Genomic DNA, 25,000 nt, shown 5'->3' on the forward strand with positions numbered 1-25,000 from the left:
GGACAAGAGGACACGTGGATTACAGCAGCACTTCACCCCTTGTTCCCCTTCCACCCCTTGATGTATTCAAGTAATACAATGCTTGAACCACCCCACTTTCTTCTTCTTCTTCCCACCAAACCATCCCACTTTTTTCTTCCACTGCAGAAGCAAAACAAAAAAAAAATCCACAACAACACAACAACAACAACAACCCCACATTTATGCTACAACTTAGGGTTTGCATGGTGTTGATTGTAGTAATTTTACTCAAGCAGCTCAGGATAATAAAGAAAATGACTCAGAGAGCATCAATGGAAAACTGGCAGCTCTAGCGAGCAGCTGACACCCATGAAAATGTTCGAAAAATATCCCTATTTATAAATAATTCTGCTGACAGCATCACATACACGCCGTAGTTCTTTCCCTGCCTCGCTGAAGAGATTAGCCTGTAGAGAAAGCCTTTGTTTCTTAAAGTTTTCTTTGTTATGTGGCTGATGAATAGCAGGAAGCCAACATCTTATCTCTGTGCCTTCACCGGTGGTGTCGCACAGCCACAAGCCAACTGCTGGTCAAGCTTTCCCCACCTGCAGCACCCCAAGGTAAGCCAGCACGGATTCCCTAGGGATGCTCCTGGCCTGTCTGGTGGCAGCAAGAGAGAGCTGGGACTTGCTGAGTCCATGAGGGATTTGCTGCTGGCAGGAGGACCTGATCTGGACCCACCCCAACCCACCCCAGGGGTACCCTCTGCCAACCCTTGCCTGTAGGAGGAAGCCCTCAAGGACATAAAGACATTTTTCCCCCACCACGTGAGCAAATACAAATACATACATCTGCCACAGAAGCATAAGGGGTTTCTAAATAAAATGTTGTCAGCCACTCGCTGAGTGCTAAAGTGGTGTTAGGCTGCAGAAAACAGTATTTCCTTTGGCATTTCAGACAGTTTCGAACCAATGTTTGAAACTCAAAACCAGTGCCAAGCCTAAACACATCTGGTTGATCCCAGGCCACAAATAGCACAGGAATGCCTTCAACACCTTCCAGAACTGCCATACTGAAAGCTTAATTCCAAAATAGAGCTGACAAAAAATACTTGTCAGCATGATGCCACACGACAAAACTCAGCAAAGCATGATGCAACCGTGAGATATCCAGACATAACATATGGTGCAAAGATTGGAATTAGTGAAGACCGATCACCAAACTTAGATTGCAGAAGGCAAAAAATAAAATCAAACAGTAGTACCTTCAGCCGATTTTATTTCTTTCTAAATTTTGGAAATGTCAAATTATAATTTAAGTGTCATTCAGCTGGGTGCTGCAACCATGCCAATTGGTCATTATTTTATATTTCATGCAATTTTTCGTGGGTATTAAAATCTTGGTATTTGGTGCCTGAAATGTGGGTTCCTGCTTTGCATGTCCTATTGCTAGAGCAGATCGTTAGGAACTTATTAGTGAACTGGCCTGATTCCTTGAGCGTATTTATCATACTTAGCTCATGCAGCATGTGACCAGAACAGGAATAAACTTCACACCAGAGTCCTTCCATCCTGTCAGTTGTGAAAATGTGGTGTTTCTCTAATTTTAAAGAAGCAGAAGCAGGGAAAGGATGAGTATGGTGGACTGCCGGCCAAGAGCAAAAAGCTAGGAAACACCAGCATGGAAGGAAATCCAGCAGGAAAAAAATATAAATGCTTTCAGATCACTGAAGGATCTCAGCTTCCAGGAGAACTCAAGCTGCTCCTTTATGAACCCGATCTGATTTTTTTCCCTGGGACATGAGAGCACGGAAAGTCAGGCACAGAAAAAACTCCACTTTCATAGCAAAGTTGTTAAGAATGAATAGCAAGAACTATGCTAATTTTTTTTCTATCCAGTCACAGCTACCTTCAAATCCCACTGTGAAAGTTCACATTTAATAAGGTGTGATTAACGAATCCTCAAGGAAGCCAAAATTGTGTTATGAAATGAAGGGGAGATCTGGCAGCAAGGAAAATACAGGAGAAACCACAGCTAAAGTAACCCAAGTGACAGGGAAACTAGTAGATGCCTGGAAATTAGGGCTCAGACTGCATTTCTTTGTAAGAGATTTTCCTAGGTCTGCATGCATACAAGGTTTCTTTTTTTCCTTTATTTCTCTTTATAGTAAAATTGAAAATTCAAACTTGATATATTGAATTATAGCAGTATTACTTGCGTAAACTGTTTCCTAAATCTGCATTTCTGCCAATTTAACCTGTTGGTTTAAAGTCAAACTCAAAGAAAACTCTGGGCTTTGAGCTATAAATGTATTTTGGCTTAGAACCTCCAGCCTTGACCTAGGGGTGCACCAAATCCAGAGCTGGAGTCAGCTACCTGTGATTCAGGGCACAAGTTTAGCCACAAAGGGGAAATCCCAGAGTCTTAGCTCAGGAGATTTAAGCACGATCAAGTCACTTACTCAAATTAGCTTAAAATCCCAAAGCACTCGCAGCCTAAGCACTCTCAAACCCCAGCACTGCCAGTGGAAAACCCTCACAATGAGGTGGGAGCTTTCCCAGCACTCCCAACACCCAATGGGATGAACCTCTGCCCTGACCCAATTGTCCTGCTGATTACCCTCAGAGCAACACATTGATATCCCCTTGCTAATACCTCAATAATTGCTATTTTTTTTTCTTTTTTGCTCCTTGCAGACTTTCTGCTTTTCCTTAGCATCTTTTTAGTATCCTCCTCACTGAACTGCCCACATTATCTCAGTCCCTCCCTCTGACTTACTTTTCCCTAACATCAACAAGCCCAACCCTTGTCTTGTTCCACTTCTCCACCATCACTTCTCCATTACTTTGATTTTTTTTGTGGTGCACTACATCTGATGCCCATTGCACCCTTCTCTGTCCCATCCTGGGAAATATTTCAGGTCAGATTGGATGGGGCCCTGAGCAGCCTGGTCTAGTTGAAGGTTTCCTTGGTCATTGCAGGGACAAAATGACTTTTCCCTTCCAGCCCAAACCATTCTATCTATGATTCTCACCCCACAGTTGTGCTCCATCCAGCTCCCAGCACTTCTCCTTTCCTCAAACAGAAGTCAGCCACCTCCACTGCTCTCATCCAAACTTGTTTCCGCCCACCCTTCCAAAGCCTGGGTGATGTGCTCATCCCTCAGTCTTTGCCTGCTTTGCTCATCCCTTGCATGTGGCATTCGTGCCGCACACAGATGTAGCCTGGCAGGGAATCATCCATATTTTATAAATTAATTTAGAAATGAACAGATTAAAATACTTCATATTTTCATATTAATTTATGTTAGCACTAAAAAGGCAATGCTAGAGCTATTTAGTCTACCACGTCCATATCAAGGCCTCAGTTTTGATCTGAGGGAACCTGACAGCTTGGACAAAGTTCTTTGTTCAGACACCACATAACATACCTTAGCAGTGCTCAGTGTGCAGCTGTTACAACACTAATTGAAATATGTTTTTAAATGTCTCAGGTTTCCGAACATTTGCAGAATTATTTTCTTCCCCTCATGTGCAAAACCCAATATTCCAGCCATTTAAAATGAGTGTTTAATCCCTACAATGTGTTAGTAGGTCATAAAATAAAACTGGACTAAAGTATTTTACACTGCATATGGGGGTAAGTCTGCAATTGTAGGTGGATGAGAAGGACCTACAACTTTAGTAAACCATAGGATCCCTGGCTGCTTTGGATTGGAAGGGACCTTAAAGCTCATCTTATTCTATCCCATGCCATGGGCAAGGACATCTTCCACTAGACCAGATTGCTCCAAGCCCTATCCAACCTGGCCAGAGCCTCACCACCCTCACAGTGAAGACTTTCTTCTTAATATCTAAAAGTATCTCCTTAATATCTAAAATCCTAATATCTAAACCCACTCTTCATTTTGAAGCCATCACCTTGTCCTAGAGCACTGTCATATCCAATCCCATCCAAGATTCCCTGCGTCATCCATGGGGGATGGAGCTAGGAGAGATGGACCCAAGGAAGCTCACAGAAGGGCTCATGAAACACTTGTGTTTCATCAGATGGATAAGTGATGTAGATGCCACATTTTGCAATTAAATTAAATGATAAATCTCTATCAAATATCTAGAGGAAATGTTTGGGCCTTTTCTGCAAGACACAAGTTCCCTGTGGGGGCCCACGCTCAATCTACTGAGGGGAAGTTATAACTAATCTGTTTGCAATGTCTCTAAAATTGCATTTCTGTTAAAACAAGACAACAACAAAAACCTCTGTAAGTATCTCTCAATATTCCTGGGCTAAAAGTCTTTGACTGAAAAGCTGTGCATTTCCCATTTGCAGTGGTATAAAAGTCATAAGACATCAGATCACAAGCTGTCACTGGTCCCAGACTAAATATCACCCATCTTTTGCCTAAGGCAAGTGGGTCTCTTTTCCATGGGAGGGGGCGAAACAGAAATCCCACTCTTTGGAGGAGAGAAGGAAACATTTTTGTGACAGTTTGTTTTTTTTTTTTTTTTAAGGCAGTTCTTTTGAAGCTGCTCGGGGGTTTGGATGTTAGATGTAGTCCCAGTGGAGATGGATTAGTGGCCAGAGCATAGCAAAGCGGTCAAAGGTGCAAGATAAATGCAATTTATATATAATTGCCCAAGCTGCACCTGTTCCTTTTTCAATAGGAGACCTTGTCTGCAGACATAAACATAGAATATATCCTTTTTTTTTTCCCTTTATTTGAGTGTAAAATGGGGAATTCTAAACTTGCATCAGAGTAAAGCAAGAAAAAATAACCTTTAAATAGCATGTAAATTTTTTATGAATCAAGCTCTAAATAAAGAAAACTCCCAAGCTGGGAATTCAAAATACTAGCCAGAGAGAGCTGATTTGCTACCAGGCTCAAGAACAATATTTAGTTTACAGAATCAATCTGGAAATAAAACTAGTGCTTGCATCAGCATGAAAGCTACAAAAATAAAAAAGAGGTCTTAATAAAATATACAGTGGAAAAGGAAAGGATGAAAGCCCTAGCACAGCTATGAGGCCCTCGACAGCCCACACAAGTAATAAAATAGAATATGATGTAATATAGAACAACAATGAAAGGATTTTAAATTTCTAGGTAGGATTCTGAAAAACTGTTTCCAGCTTTTGTTGCAGAGCAGGCACGCTGCGACTTCCCCTGTGAAGCTACAACAAAGCTGGTGTGAGGCAGACACGGGCGTTGACGAGGGCAGAGCAACCTTCACCTCACTCCTCCATCGCTGGACCAGGAGCCAGGACATTTCTGTATTTCTAGATGCTCCATTTTTCTGTTTGCTCTCCTGCTCACTCACCCAATCCTGGTTCCCCCTCCTTATCAGCAGCACCAAGAATTTTTTGCTCGCCAAAGCACCGATGCTTTGGCGTGAAGGCAACCACCTTCTTCACCTTTCATAAGGAAAGTGTCTTGAACCTTGTGCTAAGCAGCTTGGAAAAATCTGAGATTAGACACATCCCATATTGGCTCAACTAATTTCAGCCTGTCCAAATTAGGATGAGTCTGTAAGATTCCACAGGAAAATCATGTGAGCACTGAATGCCTGTGCTACCTGCCATGCTCTGCACCCTAATTACAGCGCTGCATCCCCTGGCTTTAAGGAAACAGGACCTTGTGAAGCTCAGACTCTAAGAGGGACACATAACTTCTCTCAAAATTCAATGGCATCCCAAAATTAAATTGTCAGAATTTGGTTCTGCAACAAACAGTGGCCTCTACGCTAAATTTCAGATGAGCCAGAACCAATGCAATTCACTCATTGCAGTAACACAAGAAATTTTCCTTCTCCCCATGAAGCTGAAAGCTATTACAGAATACCACCAATACTGCACAAATTAAAAACTAGGGATTGTGAAATTTGTGGCCTTTTTTCTACTGCATTCCAGCTGTGGCAGGCATGGTGTGCAGAGGTAATCATAGAGCTCTTTGTCCTACAGCTGGCTGCATGGTCCTACCAAAAGTTCTTGGGTTGACAAAAAGAAACCTCAACCCAAATCCTATTCTTCTTGCCCTGGCATGGAAACTCAGCTCCACTGCAACACCTAAACATTCCTGTTTTCTCCTTTACAACACTCGATTATCAGTAAACAATGATTCAGTCAGCTTATGTAGTTTTACCTGTCAATGTTGTTCTTCAAATGTGTGATAAATTTTTAGGGGCCTCTGTCTGACTCTTTTAACCCTTGTTCTATCACTGGCTGCAATAGATACACAGACCTTGAGAAGGGGTGACAAATAAAAATCTGATTGTCCCAAAGTTCAAATAAAACAAATATATTCTTTTTACACAGAAAAAAGGAGATTGTTATAAACAATATCAATTATTTTTTGCTTCTCTAGGAAAGACAGGGAGCATTCCAGTTCCTCCTAAAACATGTTTTTAATGAAGCTACAACAGGTCATGATCAGCTCCTCAGAAAACAGAAACACCCTCAGAAAAAAGGGCTTTTTTCTCATTTTTAGGTTTCAAAAAATTGGTTGAAAAACCTGGGCCTGCTCTTACAATGACCCCAAAGTCAGAATAGGGTGTTACTTTCAATTGGGTTCCTTCCACTGAGCATGGACTGCAGTTTCACACCTATGTTATTAATGCAATTACAAGCTCTGCCTGAGACTCTCAAATTAATTTGAAATTCACCTAAGAGGCACCTGAGACATCAGCCAGAGTGCCAGTGCAGTGCTCCTCCTGAAGGCTGTGCATACCCTGAGGTATTGGGGCTGGACCAGCCAAGCCCTTCAGAGCTCCCACCCACTCAAACACTGGCGTGATGCACCGAGGCTCCATAAAAGCAAACACATCCCTGATAATAGTACTTCCCTCTTTATCCAGTGAGCTCCATCACAGGATATCATGAATTAATATTTACAACACCCCAGAGAGGAGGGCTGGTATCATTTCCCCATGTTTCAAAGATGGGCGAAGGTGAGAGAAAGCTGAAGCAATTTGCTGCAATTCACTGAGGAAGTCTGTGGTGAGGCAGGAGAGAGTGCAGTGCTCTCAGTGCCTGTGCCTCTGCCACAAGACCATCCTTCCTGTCCCTGAATGGCAGGCTCCAGCCTGATGATGTGCTGTAGTTCTAGTGTATTAAATCTGACACCCTATACATGTTCTGGATCATAAGTCTGAGTCCCATAAAACTGATGGACGTGAAGTCAAGAAGCCAAAAGGGACAGAGGAAAGAAGGAGAAGAGTCCCTGCTTTGCAGCTGTGTGGCATTTTTCTAGGCAGTGGGTTCCCATGCTACTTCAAGACCATAACATATTTTTGCTATTACAAATGCAGTTTATTTTGCAAATCAAGGTGATTGCACACATTTCAGCTTGTCAAATTTTCAGCCTTTCAACCATATGTCTGTCGACCTTATGGACTACCAACTTTATGGGATTCAACCATATGTCCAGATCCTGATATATATGAAGGCTAGTTCTAACATAAGAGCTTTACAGTAGTAGTGTAGTAAACCATAATGTTTGCAGATGGCTGTAATAAAATCATTCAGGAGAGGAAAGGTGCAGGGACGTAAAGCCTTCAAAGCTTCTTCTACTGAATAAACAATTTGATCTGAATAATGTAGTGGGAAGCACATTCTGCCAATGAACTGGCTGATCTAGTCCAAAATGTTGCTTTCAATTTTCTTTCCCAATCCCACGTGTATTTTAACTTCCTTTTGTATTTTCTGTTGTGGGATTAGCTTAAAATTTGGAAGGAAGGTATAAGAAGGAAAAATAACAAAGTAAAGGATTTTGTTTTAAAGGCACCGTCCACCTCTGAATTGTAAATTTTTCATCTGTGAAAAACCAAAGGGTGATGTGGGGCCTGGAAGATGTATTAATAGAGAGGTATAAGGTTTTTACCCTCACATGGTGAGATTGAAGGATGATGTGACTTGCTTCATTTCCTGAAGCGGGACTCAGCTTTCAAAGTTAAGGCAAGTTTCCTCCCGAGTAAACTTTTTCTAACTCTAGGAAGTTGGAGTTTGGTTTATGTCCTGCTGCACAATAATTCAGATGATAATTCACATTCCCTTTGTCCAACATAACTTGATATCTCTATTATTTGGGAAGCTCCGGTCCCATTTTCCCCTAACTGAAACATGCTGAGCCAATGTGTGGCCCTCAGAGAGCTCTGTCCTGGCTGACAGTGTGGAAGGGAGCACTGTTTGTAAGGGGAACCACAGCCAGCATAGGTGTGATAGAAGGTCTTTTTCAAACCAAAGCATTTTTTAAGCTGACAGTGCGTGGTGAGCTTTGGCAAGCTTCCTTGAACTAGACAAAAATCACTTCCTACTCAGGAAAGAAGGGAACCTTCCCTGGGCATTAACTGGGAAGTGAAAAAGTGAACTGCAACCTGCTTGCGCTGCTGGTGTGCAAAATCACTGCGAGAGGAAACCCCCTGAGCTGTTGACTTTCAGATAACTTGGCCAGAGTCAGCTCTCATGCTGCTAACCTCAGTGGCCCTTTTCCTATTGGATTAAATGGAGCAGGGTCAGATAGTGTCTAAGGAAGAAGAAATACACTGTCACTCTTCCTTCCCATGCCAGACTTTGTGGTGACCAAGCTGCAGTTGTTTCTGAGTGCTAGGGCCTGTCTCATTTCCAGAGGGCTTGGCCTGGAAGATGATGGTTGCCACAGCACCTACCAACATTTACCCCATCACACCCAACTGTCCTTAACCATGCAATAACCTCAAGAAAAATTAAGTAAAAAAACTCAGAACAGAGCAAAATAATTTTTTGGAAGCCTCAGCACCTGCACAAATGTACTGATGAAAGACTGTGAAGAACAAAGCACGACCCTCAACCCCGCCCTAGGCGTGCGCGTCTGCCCTACCTGTGTGCTCGTATTTGTGTCGCAGCAGGGAACTGCTCTTCTGGAATGTCTTGTCACATAAGTCACACGCGTACATGCCACTTTCTGTCTTCTTGATCTTCTTTCGGGACAGACAGGAGTCAGAGTCCGTCATGTCGTCGAGGCCGGACATGTAGTCTGGGGTTCCATCAAGCAATTCTCCCTGTGAGGGAACCACTCGTCAGCAAAAGCTGCTCCCACCACCAATCCTGCCCACCAACCACCCCAGGGAAGTTACAATCATGCCTTGGTGGTTCCTCTTAGCTTAGGAATATGAATAACAAAACTACAGATGATGGAAAGTATGGAAATAACAAGGAGCCTTCTATGCTTCAAACCAACTTTCTGTCTTTGAGCACTCTGCAATAATGTGGTTTGTACAAAACAACAGTAGTTACCATATCAGCACTAAATATTTCCAAGAAAGTGTGAAGGGGAGGCTCTTCATGGCCAGAAAAAGGTATTGTATTATTTTACAGAGGTAAATGTAAGCAACAGCTAAGGGATGATTCCTTTCAAAATTCCAAAACTTGGGTGCATTCTGTATCCGTAGAAAGGTTTTAATTGAATTTTATATTTAGGTACAAATGTTATTATTATGCAATCCATTTAAATGTATGTCTCTCGACTAAAGGCCTCAAGCTATATTTTTATATTTAATTTTGTAATTTGAAATAGGGAATATTAATAACACTTTTTATCAATGTTCTATCTATGTTAAAACAGCCTTCAGCATTAAGCAATAATGAATGTGGATCAGTAAATTATTAAATTTCTTGATATTTATTTTGTCTCGATCCAAAGAGAGTGCAAACTTGCATGATAACATACATTTCCATTTACTATCACACAGTTCAGTTTTCTTAGACTAGGTTTGCACTAATTAATATTAGAGAAGATTAAATAGGCTTAAATACATTTACAAAGAGGGCAGATGTACTGTAAATTGGAATAGTGGAACAGCTGTTATGGAGGTGCAGTGCTATTTATGCTCCTATTGTGCAAAGAGGGATTACAGTCTGTAATGTAAAACCATACCTGATTTTCACATTTGAAACTATAAAACATTTACTAGTCAGTAAAATTACTAATGGACGTTAATAGGACATGGGGGAACAGGCGCAAATGTAAGAAAAAATTATTAATCTATAATCAGTTAATCTCATTTAACTAAACTATGTACATTAGATCTGAATGCACCCAGCAAAAGGCTATAAAAGTACGAGACTTCTGTGGAGCTGCTCTTCACTGCAGGTATGCAAGGGACTAAAAATTTTGCTACACTTGTGTTGACTCTGGGATGACTTGAGGGAAGAATTACGGGTTGTACCTGGGCACAAAGAAGTGCTGACCCAGATTAGGTGTCCAGGGAAAGACTTTGTCTGTGATTAAGGGCCCTGGCTGCTACCTCTCCAAATAATTTCATTTAATCTCTGGGGTTTTTTCAAAGCTGTTCCAGATGACTGGTGGGATTATAGGACTAAGAATCTGGAAGACCAGTATGTGGCCCAAAGGAAGGGCCTATGGGTCAATGTTTCTCAACCCCCAGACATTTGTGAGAAGAGAGGACAACTTTCCCATAAATGGTGGGTGAAAAATCCCTCAAAAATATAGGGAAGGAATCTCTTTTAATGGATTACAGTGTCTATGAGGCTCTATGGACATCTGCTTAGAGGGATACAACTTTGTGTCGAGTGTGGAGGTGACTCCAAAGGGAGTCACTGCTCCTTTTCTCTGTGGTGAAATGTAGTTATGCCTTGAAGAGATAAATTTCCCAACAAAGTTTCCTTCTTTTTTTTCTCTAGGATACAATTTTGTATGGACATTATTATTATTATTATTATTATTATTATTATTATTATTATTATTATTATTATTATATTGCTATACGAATCTAATGAGAAATGGCTGAACTCTTAATAGAACAAAGATCATTATGCCTGGTCAAAGTAATTTGTACTGCTTATGAATCCAAGTAGAGGTACCCTTAAGTTAACTGCAGTTTATTTTCCTACTCCACCGCATCTTTCCAAGTTCAGACTTAAATAAACTCTGCTAATTTTGTTGGAAATGTTGATTATAGCTTTGGGCTTTTTCTTCTCTAAGAGGACACATCACAAAATACAAAATTCTAGCCTTTCAAAACAGGAAATAGTTGAAGCCATTTACCTGAAATCCTTGTTTCCGCTGGTACTTTCTCCTTTGCTGCATATCGGCAAAAGTAGCTGCTCCAGTTGGGTAGGTATAGGCCATATGTGGTAGGAAGCTCATCTGATCTAGTCCTGGGTATGGTCGCAGCCCAGGAATACTGGTCTGGACTGGTGGCATAAAAGTGGCTGGGGGAAATGCGCTCTGTGGTGGAAGTGTTGTGTATAAAGGTTTGGCACTAAATGGGTTCATACCAAATACTGGGTTAGTGCTTTTATCCAGATTATTTGAATTAGAAAACTCCTTCTTGATAAAAGTCAAGTTCAGTGGCTCATCTGAGTTTTCAGATGATGAAGAAACACTGTTGTGTTCTAAACTTACACTATTAGATTTTGTTTTGTTCTTTGTGGCTATAATACTTTTGGGTTCCTTCATTTGTTTTGGTAAAGACAAGTCCAATGGCTCAGCCTGAAGCTCCTCAGAAGAGAAACTGTTTGGAGTGTAAGAACTACTGTGGGAGTTTTTAGAAGATGTGGAAGAAAGATTTAAAGGAGAAGGAGTATTGCTCCTAGAGTGGTCCAATTTATCAACTGGCTTAATATTGGTAAAATGAGGAGGTTTTGTTAGCCTGAGAGGAGTATCACAATTAGTAACACTGTTATGGAGTTCAGCTATAGATGGTGAAGTTATAGAGTCCACAGGCTTTATTGGAGATCTGGCTGACAAAGAGTCTTTTGTGGGAGTGTTGTTGGTGGCAGCCAGCGCCACCTTGGCACTGGCCCTTTCCAGTGATGGTGACCTGGAACTTGAATACTGGTAGACTTTTCTTTGTTCAAACCATTCCTTCACAAATTCCTGAGGAAGGCCAACAGCAATGGAAATTTTCAGTAGTTCATCAGAGTTGGGCTCCATGTTCATAGCATAATATGCTTTAAGTACAGACATGTGGTCCTTGTATGGGTTGATGGGGCTAGTCATTCCTTTCTCAGAAAGTACTGATGACAGCAAGAGGGCTTGCTTATCAAACACTCCAGGTTTGTTGGGAACCATGTTCTCATGAGGCTGAAGGACTGCCTTGATTTCTTCGTTCATTTTACACAGGTAACGCTCATGCTGATGCAACGGAATGGGACCAGGAAAGCTTTCTTTACAGAACTGGCATGAAAATGGTGTGGATACGTTGTGGTTCTCTATCATCTTGTCTTCAGTTACCAGGTCTATTAGGGTTCGCAGTTTCTCTTTTTTAATGTTATTGAGCTGCCTCCTTGAGTCTGTGGTCAAGCTCTGGAGGCAAGCTTTGGCTTCATTGACTTTCTCTAATGTATAGTCAATAATACTTTTAGTGGCACCATTATGACTTACTACTGGAAGACCCACGGGGGGAATATTGGGGGAGGTAACTCCTTGTTCCTCGGCTTGAGAGCATGAATCCTTCATATGGTAAACTTTCAACTTGGAGATCTCTTCAGCCTTGCAGTCCATTTTCTGCCTGGAAACCGTGTTGTCCACAATCTGTAGGACCTTCTGCACCTCGCTTAAATTGCTGCCTACCGCAGGAAACCCGAGCAACGGTGCTTCCATCCCTACACCTAAGTGCTGCATTGGACTTTGAGCAGACGCGTGAACTCCTAAGGGGCTGGTTGCTCCAAGTCCACCATTCATAAAAGGACTAGTTGCACTAAACCCATGTGAGGCCATAAGAACCTTGTACTCATTGAAATCTAGTGGTTCTGTTTTAATTTTCAGTAGGCCTGTTTGCTCAGACATACTAAGTGGTTTGCCATTCTCCAGCTTGTTTCTCAGCTGTGTGATGGCTGAATTAGTAGGAGAGGAAGATACAGAATTAGGAGAAGAACCCGTCTTGATATTGTTTCTCATCCTGCCATTTACAGAGATTAAACCAATACACTTCTTGCTGCTGATGTGCGAACTGTAGGAGCCAGAATGGGAGAAACGTTTCTTGCAGTTTGGACACTCATATGGTTTTTCACCTAAAATGATAATTAAAACCAAATGTTAATTATCATTCTTGCTGCTATAGTTGCAAGAGATTACATTTGGTATCTAACTGATTACCTAATCCAGTGATTAATAGTGAAGGAAATATTAATTCTCTGAACATGGCCACATGCCACCACTGCTTTACCCGCCTCTTTCTACAGGTCAGTTTGGACCCAGAGTCTCCAAGTGGCAAAAGCCATCAAAGTGTGAGATTGGCTCCAGACTGACCAGGGCAAATCACAGGTAGGCACCCTGTAAGGAAGAGAGTCAAATCAAATCAAGACTGTTCAAATTTGATTTGTTTCTTTTTTATTTTTTTCTCCCCCAGAATGGAATTTTCACCGGATATGAGGACCCGTATTAGAAACCGAGTCCTGGTGTTTCCTCAGTTTGTGCCTGAGCTGAGCCTGTTGACATTTTGTGTGCTGAATTCTGCATCAAGTAGGAGAGCCAAAATGCCCAAGTCATTCAATCTGAGAGGCTTGGCAGTTTCTTGTTATCTGAGAATATGAGTTGTATTTCACTCAGGGGGACTTTTTATTTTGGAAAATATAATGGACTCTTCAGGCTCCTGCTGCACAGCAATGAATGAATGCTTCTCAACTCAAACTGCCAAACAATCTATATTATTTGCAGGAAGCTTTACTATTTCCAAATCTTTTAGCAAGACCGTGGTATTAACAGCATGATAAATGAGGATGACTCAGATATCACTTATGAAATACCTTGGTAGCTCCAAGAAGCCAGAAGCAGAACTGTGTAAATTTTAAGCAGTCTTTAAAACTCAGCTAATTAAACAAAATGCAAATGAGCACACCAGCACCTCCGCTACTCACCACTGTGAATTCGCAGGTGTTCCTTCAGATGGTGTTTATATTTGAAGGCCTTGCCACACTCAGTGCATTTGAACTTACGATTGCCTGCTCCTTGGGTCAGCATTTGGTGCTGGGAGGAAAAGAAGAAAACAAAGAGATACCAACATGAATTTTATGCAAGAGAAATCATGAATTTCAAGCTCAAAAAACAAAAATTAAATTAATGCGACTCTGAATTCATCAAGCGGACCAAAAGGTCTGCATGTACATTTATTTGTCTCATCAGCGTTGCAATAAAAATCAAAATGTTGGCAGTAAACCGAAACAAATGAGAAAGTACTTTCACATGAGCATTCGATATTTGCTTTAGAATTATTTCCTAAGTCTCTCATCAGAAATGTGTTGCTTTAAGGTATCTTACGATGAGAGAAACAGTTTTATAAGAAGATTTGTGGCTCTTAATATTCCTAGCAGATTCTGAACATGTGGGACTCAGCTTGTTTAAAAATTCTGTTTACTGCATGTGGAGGAAAGAGAGAAACGCTGTTGTTAGTGGCATTTCGTGTAAGATTTAATTCATTATCAAGCAGGAGAGACTGCATCTTCAGCATAAGCTGCTGCTGGAAATGTTTTTTAAAATCACAGAGCAGCAGGAAAGACTTGAGCTACCTTTTGTGCCATGTTTTCCCCTGGTGCTCTTCTGAGGAGTGAGGGAAAGTTGAAAGTTAAAAGGGGTGCACAGATATAATCAAAGGAAGCTGACCTTTTTGCAACAAGCAAGGAAAGCCCCATGACTTTGAATTTGGAGAGAAAAACAAAATTAATTAAAAAATAATTATTATCTTGATTATCATGTAGCCACTCTGGATGCTCAAGGTAGGAGGTCAGCCTTTTGCAGGCAACCACGACACAAAAGCCTTTTGCAGGAGCAGGGAGGGGGGAAAAGGGGAGGAAAAAAAAGGGAAAAAAAAAAAAAAAGGCAGCGCCGAAACGGTATGACAACTGCGAGGGTGTGCTGCCTCTTCCCACATTCCTGGCGAGACAGATGGTGTTACATGGGACACAGGGAGGTTTGTTCAAACAGCAGCAACCTTCAAAGATCAAGCAGAGCCCAGCCCGCCGCGCGCCATTGAGGGACCCGCGCTCATATGTTGCTGAGTTGCATAAACAAACAGCAACAGCTGTTTTGTCTCCCCCCATCGCCCTCCGAGGACTACTATAAACTTTAGTTGTGCCACTGTTAATATGATACAATCATTTTAATTTACTAATTGTAAATGCCATGAGCAAATGAGGGGACTTTTCAACACCAAAGCTACCATTCATAATGCGCCAGTACCAGCGCGCTCTCGCATGTGAAATTTCAGGCAGTTACGTTGGATAAATATCCAGGCGGGTTTTGTTCCCTCCCCTGGTGTTTTTAATGATACGAGGCAAAAGGAAGAACCTTACAGTGGATCAGGTTAGGAAAAATATACATGGGAAAATGTGTTTGTCTACTGGAAAAGCCATGGGAAGGAAAGAAAGGAGAAAGCGCTCTGGAGTCATTTATATTGATTTAAGATCAAGCAAAAGATACTGTTTTCTTAAAAATGCTAATTGCAAAAATCGTGTGATTAGGAAGATAAGTGTTTGCCTAACTGAATTTACCTTCTGCTGAGAAAAACCTACCAAGAGAAATCCAACAGATTGTGATTTTCAGGTTTTTAAGAAAAATAAATACAGCATAAAGCCTTTATAATTTGACACAATGCACCAATCTATTTATTCAACTTTTAACCACACCATTTGAGTTTCCATTACAACCCATTAAGATGGGTTTTTAGAAGTAATTCTCCAGCTAGGAACAGTTTTTCTGCTGGTGTGTAAAGAATTTGTGGCGCAGGTCTATCACCAGCCCATCTAGGAGCACTAGGGAAGCTCAGTCACCTGTTTGAGACACCAGCATTTCCTTAAATGTGGCACTGATATAATATTACATGAACCCCATCGAGGAAAAAACGGCTTTGATTTATTGCAGATACGCTGCCGGGCTATACAAATGAGAGCAATGCCCAATTCTAGTGGCACAATCACAAATGATAGCCTATATGTACTGTCGGAAGAGTTCTTCTCAAAATGTGTAATTATGTCTAACAAACGATTATACAAAATACGCATAATTTCATGTGATTGAAAAGGTTACTCAAAAAGTAATGAAAAAATATTAGCAGATCTTTTAGTATGTCTTGGAGCTCCTATTTGCAACACTGCAAAGTAAAACTAGGTGAAAAATGGAATTAAAATTGCTGAGATGTTTAATAATGTATAATTAAAATGCTACCGTTTCATTCACTTTTTGAGGAACATAAAAACGAAACTAAAGTCAAGTTAAAGTGCAAATAAAATTTCTAAATTAGAAATTAACACACTCATTCGATCGTGAACATAAGACTATTAAATCATATTAGAAGAGACCATCAAAAAATCATTTAGACCTCAATTAAAGCTATTACCATTAAAAGATCTGCATCTTCAAAATGCCATGAAAAATTAATAATGATTGCCAATCAAAGCAATATCGTTTCTCTAAGGGGTTATTACAGAAAGAAATCACTTAAAACCAGCCCCCCACCTGATCTGTCCCTGGCTTGTGTGTCACCATATGCCGCTCGAGCTGGGTGCGGTAGGCAAACGTGTAGTTACAGAGAGGGCACGAGAAGTTCTCCTCGTTCTTCTCGTGGCGGTACTTGATGTGCTCCTTGAGGGACGTCAGGCGCTTGTAGCCCCGGTCGCAGTAGGGGCAGGTCAGCAGTTGGGCGAAGGCATCTGGAGTTCCAGGTGGCAGGTCTGCACCCCGGGATGGGCGGGGGGGGAAGAGAGAGGCAGGCCAAAAGGTCAGCAAATCAATGGCAGCTCATGGGCTGATTGCCCGGGATGGTATGAGAGGAATCGCCGCAATCTGCTGCCCGGGAGGGAGGGACGGCGCTTCCAACCGGCGGCGGGAGGCACCGGCACCCGCGCACGCCCACGGCAGACTCGCAGGGCCCGCTCTGGACCCCGCCGGGAAATTAATTATGGGCATCACTCCTCCCGCAGACCTGGCTGGCTTGAAAACTAAGAAATACTTTTCCTGATCAATTGGCAATTTGCATTCCAGCCCCAGCTCATTATGTTACTTATGCCATTGACTGAATCCTTCCTACTGACTCTTCTCCAATTATTTATCAAGGCATTGGAGAGCAATAGGCTGGCTACTCTGTCTTTTGTTGCATGAAAACTCTATTAAAACTTCCCAAACTCCCAAGTAGTGCAGAAGCCTTTCTCCTCCTTAAATTCAGCTCTTCAGTTCACCCACCAAATAATACAAATGTGCTGACTAAAAAATCACAATACACTGAAATTACAGCCCCAATCTTTGCTCATGAAATTCCATGCCGCTGCAGCTGTTCTTCAATTTTTAAGGTAAACACCCAGGCATGTAGTGCATTTATAATTGCAACAGCTGCACGAGGTCAGGATACTGGCTAAAAATGAATTACAGCCTCACCATTTTCTTCTTGCCCATTGGCCTCTGGAGTGCCAAGGCGAGACAGTTCCTCAGGGGCTTCAGGGTAAATAATGGCTGTGTCGCTGCGCTGCAGGTACTCTGCTATGCTGACTGCATGCCCATCTCCTTCCTCCAGTTTCCTTTTGGCAAAATATTCCTCAAAGTCCGACGTGCAATTTGCATTCTTCACTAAAATAAGAGGAGGGAAAAGAAAGGGTGGTTGAGTGCATTGTCCCAGAGAGCCTGGGCCGGTCAGCAATGTTAGAGGTTGAGGAGATGTACTGGAGCTACAGGGCTGGGGCTGCAGCCGGATCCTTGCTCTCATCAACCTTGCCCCAGCTCCCAATAAAATTAATGTAGGCTTTCCACCAGTGTGGATGGAAGTAAAGGCAGGCAGTTAAATTAACAAGAACACGGGGCTCTACAGGGCAGCAGGAGAAGTTTATGAGGCTTGGGTAATGCAGGTAATCTTTCATTGCTGGAACCTGAACAACCTTCATGGGGCTCCTGGGGGTCCCACAGCTTTTGGCATCAGCACAGCTCGACCTACAGGACTGAGCTCAGCTGCCCCTGGATCCCACAGACCCCAAGACAGTCCCCACGTGGGAGATGACAATTGCAGGTAGTAAAAGACCAAATTTTTCTGGGACAGGTCTTTCCTCAGGCTGCTCTTTGTCACGAAGTTGCTCACATCTTCCCGCTTTTCCTTTCCTCCCTGAAAAATTAACTTCTAATGAGAGAATGAGTTGTTTTAAAAACTTATTGCTTCATGATTTCTGCAATAGAGACTCATGGTTTAGACTATTACAGGGTCACCAAGCCCAAAACCACTTTGACAGTCCATACAAGAGTTTTCTTTTTTTTCTTTAAATGTAACCTCAATTTTTTATTATCTGTGCAATGTCCATGAAACATAATACATGCTCAGCCACAAAGCATCCTGTTACTAAAAATGTGCCTTTCTCCTCCAAGTATGAACACTGCTTACAGGAAAGACATTAAGACTCTGGGATATTATAAACAAATAATAATATAATTATACTAGAAAAGAAAAATAAAAAGGAGATTATTATTTTCTTCCTCTAAATTGTGTTACTTTGTTTATTAACAAGCCTTGAAAGACACAGTTGGTGGCAGGAAAATAAAGATACTAGTTTTTAACTGACCATAAATTAAAAGAACAACTTATGATTGATTAAATTCTTATTGTATTTCTGCTGAGGTGAAATAAGAAAATGAGGAAACACCATTAACTATTCTGGAGTTCACGTAAAAGTAAAATATTGAATTCTGAACAATTCTGCAGGGAGCAACATGGAGTAAACATGTGGAAATCAAGGAGTTTATGGTTTCAACCACTGGAAACGAGAGACTAACCAGCTCCTTGGTGTTTAGAAATGGGTGAAGGCTTTGCCTCAGTTTCCTATGAAAATGCAAGACAGTGATGCTGGCGGTGAAAATGAGCCATGACCTCTGACTGGGGCACAACTGGGAGCCTGCAGCGCCTGATTTGAAGCTCTGATCTCGGCGTCATCGATAAAAGGAGATATCCGTCTCTGTAAACCTCATCCCTTTAGCCGATAAAATCAAATCCTCTGGCTGAGACAAATATGCCCTATTTTTCATACCAGCTGAGCAGCTTCTCAACCGTTCTGCTGTATTTTAGTGACAGTGACCAAATGGCACAGGGCATGGGACCATGGTTTTGGAAGGAAACTTCTGTTCCCATCACAGTGGTTTTGTAGGGAATGGATACACCAACACAGAGTTCCTCTTGGTCCTACTGCAGTTCCAGTTAACATTTGTTATTAGCATGAGAAACAATTATCTTTCAACACCAAAATTAAGCAGCTTTTAGAGAAGGGGAGTGTGAGTGTGGAGAAGACAGAGTACTTTACCTCCATGTTGTTCTGGGAGAGAAATATAACAAAATGGTGGTTACTGAGCACACCTTATGCACAAGAGCATCACAGCAGGTGTAGGACTTCTTGTTTTTATCAGAAAAAAAAAGAGCTGAGTCTTTACTTTTTATGCTGTAAATCTAACTTATCATTCCCCTGTTATCCCTAGATCTTCCAGGTGTTACAAGATCATCTACCCTCTGGCTTAGCACTACCCAAGTTCCACTCCTTCTCTTCTCTTACCAATAGATTCAAGGAAAACAAGTTTAATTTTGCCAAACCTAGGCCAAGAGCCAATAAGTGAAGCAAGGAGAGGAAGGTTTTCTCCAGAGAGGAGAAATTGGATGGCTTCATGGGATGGTCCCATGTGTCCCTTTTTTCTCCCCAGGTAAACTAGGGATACTTGGAGTTTGCAACTGCCTTTATAGGATTAGGATTCAAGCCACCAAAAAAGGCCTGAGTTAACGTTAGGAGCTTCCATCCCCGACTCAAACCAAAATGAGGTTCTTCCTTCATGCCCCCAAGTCTGTCTGGAGGCTGATCCAACAGGCTGTGGAGAACTGCTGCGATATTACCAGCCTTGGCTTCCTAATTCTCAGGATTATTTAGCTTCTATGTCCGTACATGCAATCCAGGAGCTAAAGCAAATGTTTACGTCTACATTATAAACCCCTAAAAACAAGGGGATTTAGTGGAAAAGCTGATAGACCCTTCACTGAAACAATACAACCCGTGCTGCAAAGCTGCAGATTAACACGAATAGTCAAAGGTGTCCATGTGGGGCTGGTTTCTCACCGGCAGCATTACTGACAATTCAGACATGGCTGGAAGCTCATCCAGAGGTACTAAAAAGACCCATCTGACAACCATTAGGTTTGTCTCTCAGCTTCTGGGTGGAAGACTTGTTTCCCCCCTCCATGCCCTGATTTATTTTCCATGTACAAAGCCATGTTCCCAGACTCCTTGTGGGCTGACACTGCACACACACTGCACATCCCCTCCTGTGAGGAAAGAATTTCAGCGAGATCTATGGTGGGTGACCTCACCAAATAAGTCTTTTTTAAATTAATTATTGGAGCCTGGAGAGCAGAAATATTTTCAGCTCCAAAAGCTGATGTGGCTGTGTCACATAAAAATAAAACACATTAAGGAAAGCTATCTTTGGAGGCATTTAGGACCTTTCAAGATAAAGTGGGAGAGAGGTCCAAGGAGCTTGGGAGACCAGTTATTTTGTGTGGGAACTCGTCCTGCTAGATGGTGATAGCTGCCCTTAATCGCAAACAAAGCTAATAAAACCACAGCCTTCATTAGCCAGGAAGTGAGAGGCCCCCATTGGTACACACAGATTACAGCCTGAAAACGGCCTGTCCTCCAACCTGCCAAGTTTTGGTTCTGTTTTCCTCCCCCTGAAAGTTTTTCTTTCCCTTCTTTAAATTATGTTAAGAGATCTTTACTTGAATTTTGTCAGATGTTACTAATCAAAACCAGGAAAATTTATCTGTTTGTTTGCAGGGATTTTGTTAATCTGTTCTCTGCAAACATCCCAGTTGCAATAACCATAAAAGGCAGAATAAAACAAACCATAAGAATTTCTTCATTCACCTTTTAAAATGCTCTTCTGCTAAACATCACTTTTTCAAGTCCCTATTGCAGAAATCCTCAGAAATATTTACAAATTCGTTTAGCAGGACCAAAATCCTAAATTTTCACCCTAATGATCACTTCTGCTTTTTCACTATGAAGCCTCCATGGCTCATTATAAAAATGCAGCTGATTCATGTAGGGATAACAAGATTTTTCTTAAAGTACTATTAAGAAGTGGCCACTCTGACAATAGCATAATAATTTTATAATTGAGACCTTTTCTTTTCGTTTTCTTTCTCTACTAATAATATTTTGCAGAGAATTTGATGCTAAAAGTGCACCACAAATACTGCATGCATCTACATAAACTTTCTGGTTGGATGTGTGTTTTCGTTGGGTTGAGTCTCAGCCTCACCTCAGCTACATTATTGAACAACAGTATTAGATCCCCTAAAACTGCAGGGAAAAACTGAGGCCAAACACTCAAAACAGGCCCAAAGCCTAAAGTGAGGCTGAAGAAGAAAATTTCAAACACTTCCCAGACTATCCAGGAAATATCTCCTACAGCTCCGGGACTGATCTCTTCCCTTTATTTGTCAAGTAATGGTTGAGGCACCTCACTGGGCATGAAGGGGAGCTTTTACTCCTAATAAAGGAAACAACAGGTACTCGTAGTCACCTGATATCTCCCTCTCAAGGTGAAAATATTGGCAAAAGCATTTAATTTATGAGAGTATTTATTATGCCTAAGTAATCTGACATTGCTCTTAAGAGTCCATGGAGATTGCAGCAACTAAAGGAACATGTTCTGCCCAACCTGAAAAGGCATCAGCCCCCACTGAAAGAGGCTCTGAGCACCTCAGTGACAAAAGATTTGAATTAAATGCTATCAGAGCAACTTGTGATGGTTATTTGAGCAAGCCTCCATCATAGCCAGAGCAAAGAGGAACCTAGGACTTGCACAGGATATTTGGGGAAGGAATTGATAGGAGCATCACACAGAGAAGCTCTTGCATTTTAAATGCGGACCACCCAAATACAAAGCAGTCCTCGAGCCATGAGTTTGCAGTCCATCAAGCTGGGGAGGGGAAACCCTTATTTCTTCCACGGAAAACTGGTTCCACTAGAGGCAGGACACCCCATGGACCCCACTCAGGGCTGGCAGAGGGGCTCGATGAGACGGGCCCAGAGAGATTTTGTGAGGCCAACGATGAGCTGGAAGACAAGGACATCAGATACTGGAAAAGAAGGACTAAGAGGACATGAAGTTTTCCCCTTCAAGCAGACCACATTGCAAGCATGAAAGAATCAAGGCCTGTTATGGCTAGGAAAATATGTGCAAAGGAAGTCACACGGACTGATAGGGGACCTCAAAGGCTCTGGTAATGGTAATTCAGATAACTATCAAACCTTGTTTCTGAATCAGATGTCTTTTAAAATCCTGTTTCTCCAAGTGCTAAGCACAATTTGTCACTTTATTGCAGTCTCTTGGAAATAAAATAAGCTTTTGAGATACATATGTAGCCAGTTCTGCACAGCAACATCATTAAGTACACACGTAATGATGAACTGTGCCTCGGTGCCACCCTCCTTTCATGCATAATAAATCTAATGGATGAAGAAAGCAGTGATACGGTTTTATTTTCCTATTATTTTCCCCCTAAAGAATGATAAAGTAAATTTCTTATGTTGCTTAATAAGAGCACTGGGGTTTTATGTGGGTGTTACCAAAATCAGGAAAGTGTGAGTAATAAAGTCCTTTTGAGACTTTGGTACCACCTTTTACAGTAATATTTGTGGAGAGTATTACCTATGAAGTAAATTTCATAATGGAATGGATAGAGATGTACTTACACTAGAAAACTCTTAGCTGTGTAAATCTATCCTCAACATTTCAAATTGTTGCAAAATGCAGAAGAAACACTGGGTGATGTATGGCATTCAGCTGTGCTGAGGATAGAGTGGGGCCTTTGGAAAGAACATGGTAAATCCCTGAATTCATTTGGATTAGAAAATAGCAACAGGAACCTTTTGCTGGTTTGCTCTGCTGCAGAAAAAGAGATGGCTCAGAGGTGATGCCTGCTAAATATCTCTGTCACACTTCTTGTGCCACCAAATGTATTGATTTCTAAGAGTGGAAAGAAGGAGATGCTAAAAGTGGGGAAAAAAAACCCAACAAATGATTAGCCAGAAACATTATAATCTCATAAAAATGCATTTAAAGTGTGTGTGTCTATGGATCTATGTGAGGGATTTATGTGTGTCTTGCTAGAAAGATGTTTTCAGTCTCTGAAGCAGCTCACTCTGTGCACCACCCAAATCTGGGGCTGCCAAGGATGGTGCACCCCATCCTCATTATCAAGCTCTTCATACAGTCTCTCTCATTAAAAAGCCACTGTACCTTGGCCCAGCTACTTTAAGCTGTCCAAGGTTCACCCTGCATGGGAAAACATCTCCTCACACTGCTGAGGGTTACCATCTCCCAAGGATGCAGCTACAAGGAGTCGGGGCTAAAATGTTGTGGGACACAGGAGGGGTAGCAAGGACTCTTCACTGCATGAATTGGTCACTGCACTCTCGTGATCAAGTTGGGAGGGGAAATTAAAAACCGGGAGAATCATGTATTTTCCAATTTTTTAACTGAAAACAAGAAATAGATTGTCACTCTCACCCCTCATGCACAGCTAGCTCTACATGATCCCAAAGAAGAGTGATGCTCACTCCATGCAAGGCCTTACCTGTACCATTGTTTCCAGTGGTCTGAATTGTGGCTTCAGGCCCCATAGTGTCATAATCTTCCTTCATTTCTTCTGTGAAACAAAGCATGCACACTTTTAGCACAGGCAGGGTGGTGAATGGCTCACAAAGCTGGGGAGCACGCTGCAGTGCTGGGGAAGATCCCGCTCGGGGAAGGAGAGAAAAGGGCTCTTGTGGACCTCTACACAATGGCTTTGTTCTGGGGAGTGAATGAGTTCAGCAGTGCTGCAGGGACGAGAACTTATTTACTTTAAACATGACAGAGAGCAGTGGAAAACAGAACTATTTGTTCAGAGTAAACCAAGGGCTTTTCCCAATATCAAATCTAATAAGCAGTCGGGTGAGAAAAGGGATTTTTTTTTTTTTGTTCTTTTTTCCCCCCCTACTTATTTAAAAGAAATAATCAGTTAACAGACAGTGTGAGATCTATACCTGGAAGAAAATGCAAATGCAGAAGGAAAATGTAAGAACTTCTTGTATCTCCCTCTCTATCTATCTATCGCCACACAGATCTGAGCTGTCACCGTCATTTTAACCTCATTTGAGGCACAGCAAGTATTAATATTGAGTGGTGCAGAAATGTGACAAATCTTCAACTGTAGGAAGTTCTCCTCTGCCACTACTACTTGTTTGCATCTTCTGTGCACTGACAAAGTCTGCCTTTATGGCCATAAATCGGGTTAATTCACATGCAAATGAGCGTGACACGTGTAAAATTATTTATTATGTATTTTTATGGATCGGTTTGCTTTTCATGAACCTGGGGGCTCAGAGTGAATAAAAACAGCTTTTAGAAGAGGTTCCATCACTGGGGAGAACAATTGTCTTGGATGTTTCAGCCTGCCTGTCAAACTTGGTTTCTTGCTGCTAATTTGTTAGTTCATGTGCAACAGGTATTCACACATGCAGGCTGGATAGCATTTAACCTTCCAAAGGGTTTTCACAGGCAAAAAACCAAAATTATACAGCCCATTTCTTTCTCCCCTTTTCAACTTCTAAATGCCAGCCTTTCCCTATCTGAAGACATGCACAAACACACAACCTCTCCCTTTCCTTTTCTTTTAAGTGAGAGGATTTGATATTTGAGATTTAAGTGAAAAAAATCTCCTTTAATCATTCACTGAGATGCACTTGCAAGAAATAAAATGACACAAGGCACCCAGAAGTGGTTCAACAATGACCAAATAAATTTAAGAAAATGAGAGAATTTCCCAGAAACAAACACCAGTCGATGATGATTCAGGAAGATGGATGCTGCTCGGCCAATCAAGTGATAGACTGGCAAGAAGATCAAAGCATGCTATTAAAATGTTATTGATACATGAAGCATTAAAATTTTTATTACTATTTTTTTTCTTTTTTTTTTTCTTTTTTTTCTTTTTTTTTTTTTTTTTTTTTTTTGGTGAGAAAGATTTTGATGAGGACAGAGACTGGC

General features: G+C 41.5%; 1 protein-coding gene across 2 annotated transcripts in view; it reads right to left on the reverse strand.

Annotated features, from left to right (window-relative positions):
• Positions 1–25,000, reverse strand: part of ZEB2 (zinc finger E-box binding homeobox 2) — a 113,860-nt gene that overhangs the window by 2,029 nt on the left and 86,831 nt on the right. For both annotated transcript variants that reach the window (XM_064435290.1, XM_064435289.1), the window contains 6 exons: positions 23,547–23,618; positions 17,324–17,512; positions 16,409–16,623; positions 13,816–13,924; positions 11,000–12,969; positions 8,813–8,993 (listed from right to left, as the gene is read on the reverse strand). In XM_064435290.1, the coding sequence (XP_064291360.1) occupies positions 8,813–8,993; positions 11,000–12,969; positions 13,816–13,924; positions 16,409–16,623; positions 17,324–17,512; positions 23,547–23,618 (2,736 nt within the window). The remainder of the gene's footprint in view (positions 1–8,812; positions 8,994–10,999; positions 12,970–13,815; positions 13,925–16,408; positions 16,624–17,323; positions 17,513–23,546; positions 23,619–25,000) is intronic.

This window comes from Passer domesticus, chromosome 10 (assembly GCF_036417665.1).
Source record: "Passer domesticus isolate bPasDom1 chromosome 10, bPasDom1.hap1, whole genome shotgun sequence".
Lineage (NCBI taxonomy): Eukaryota > Metazoa > Chordata > Aves > Passeriformes > Passeridae > Passer > Passer domesticus.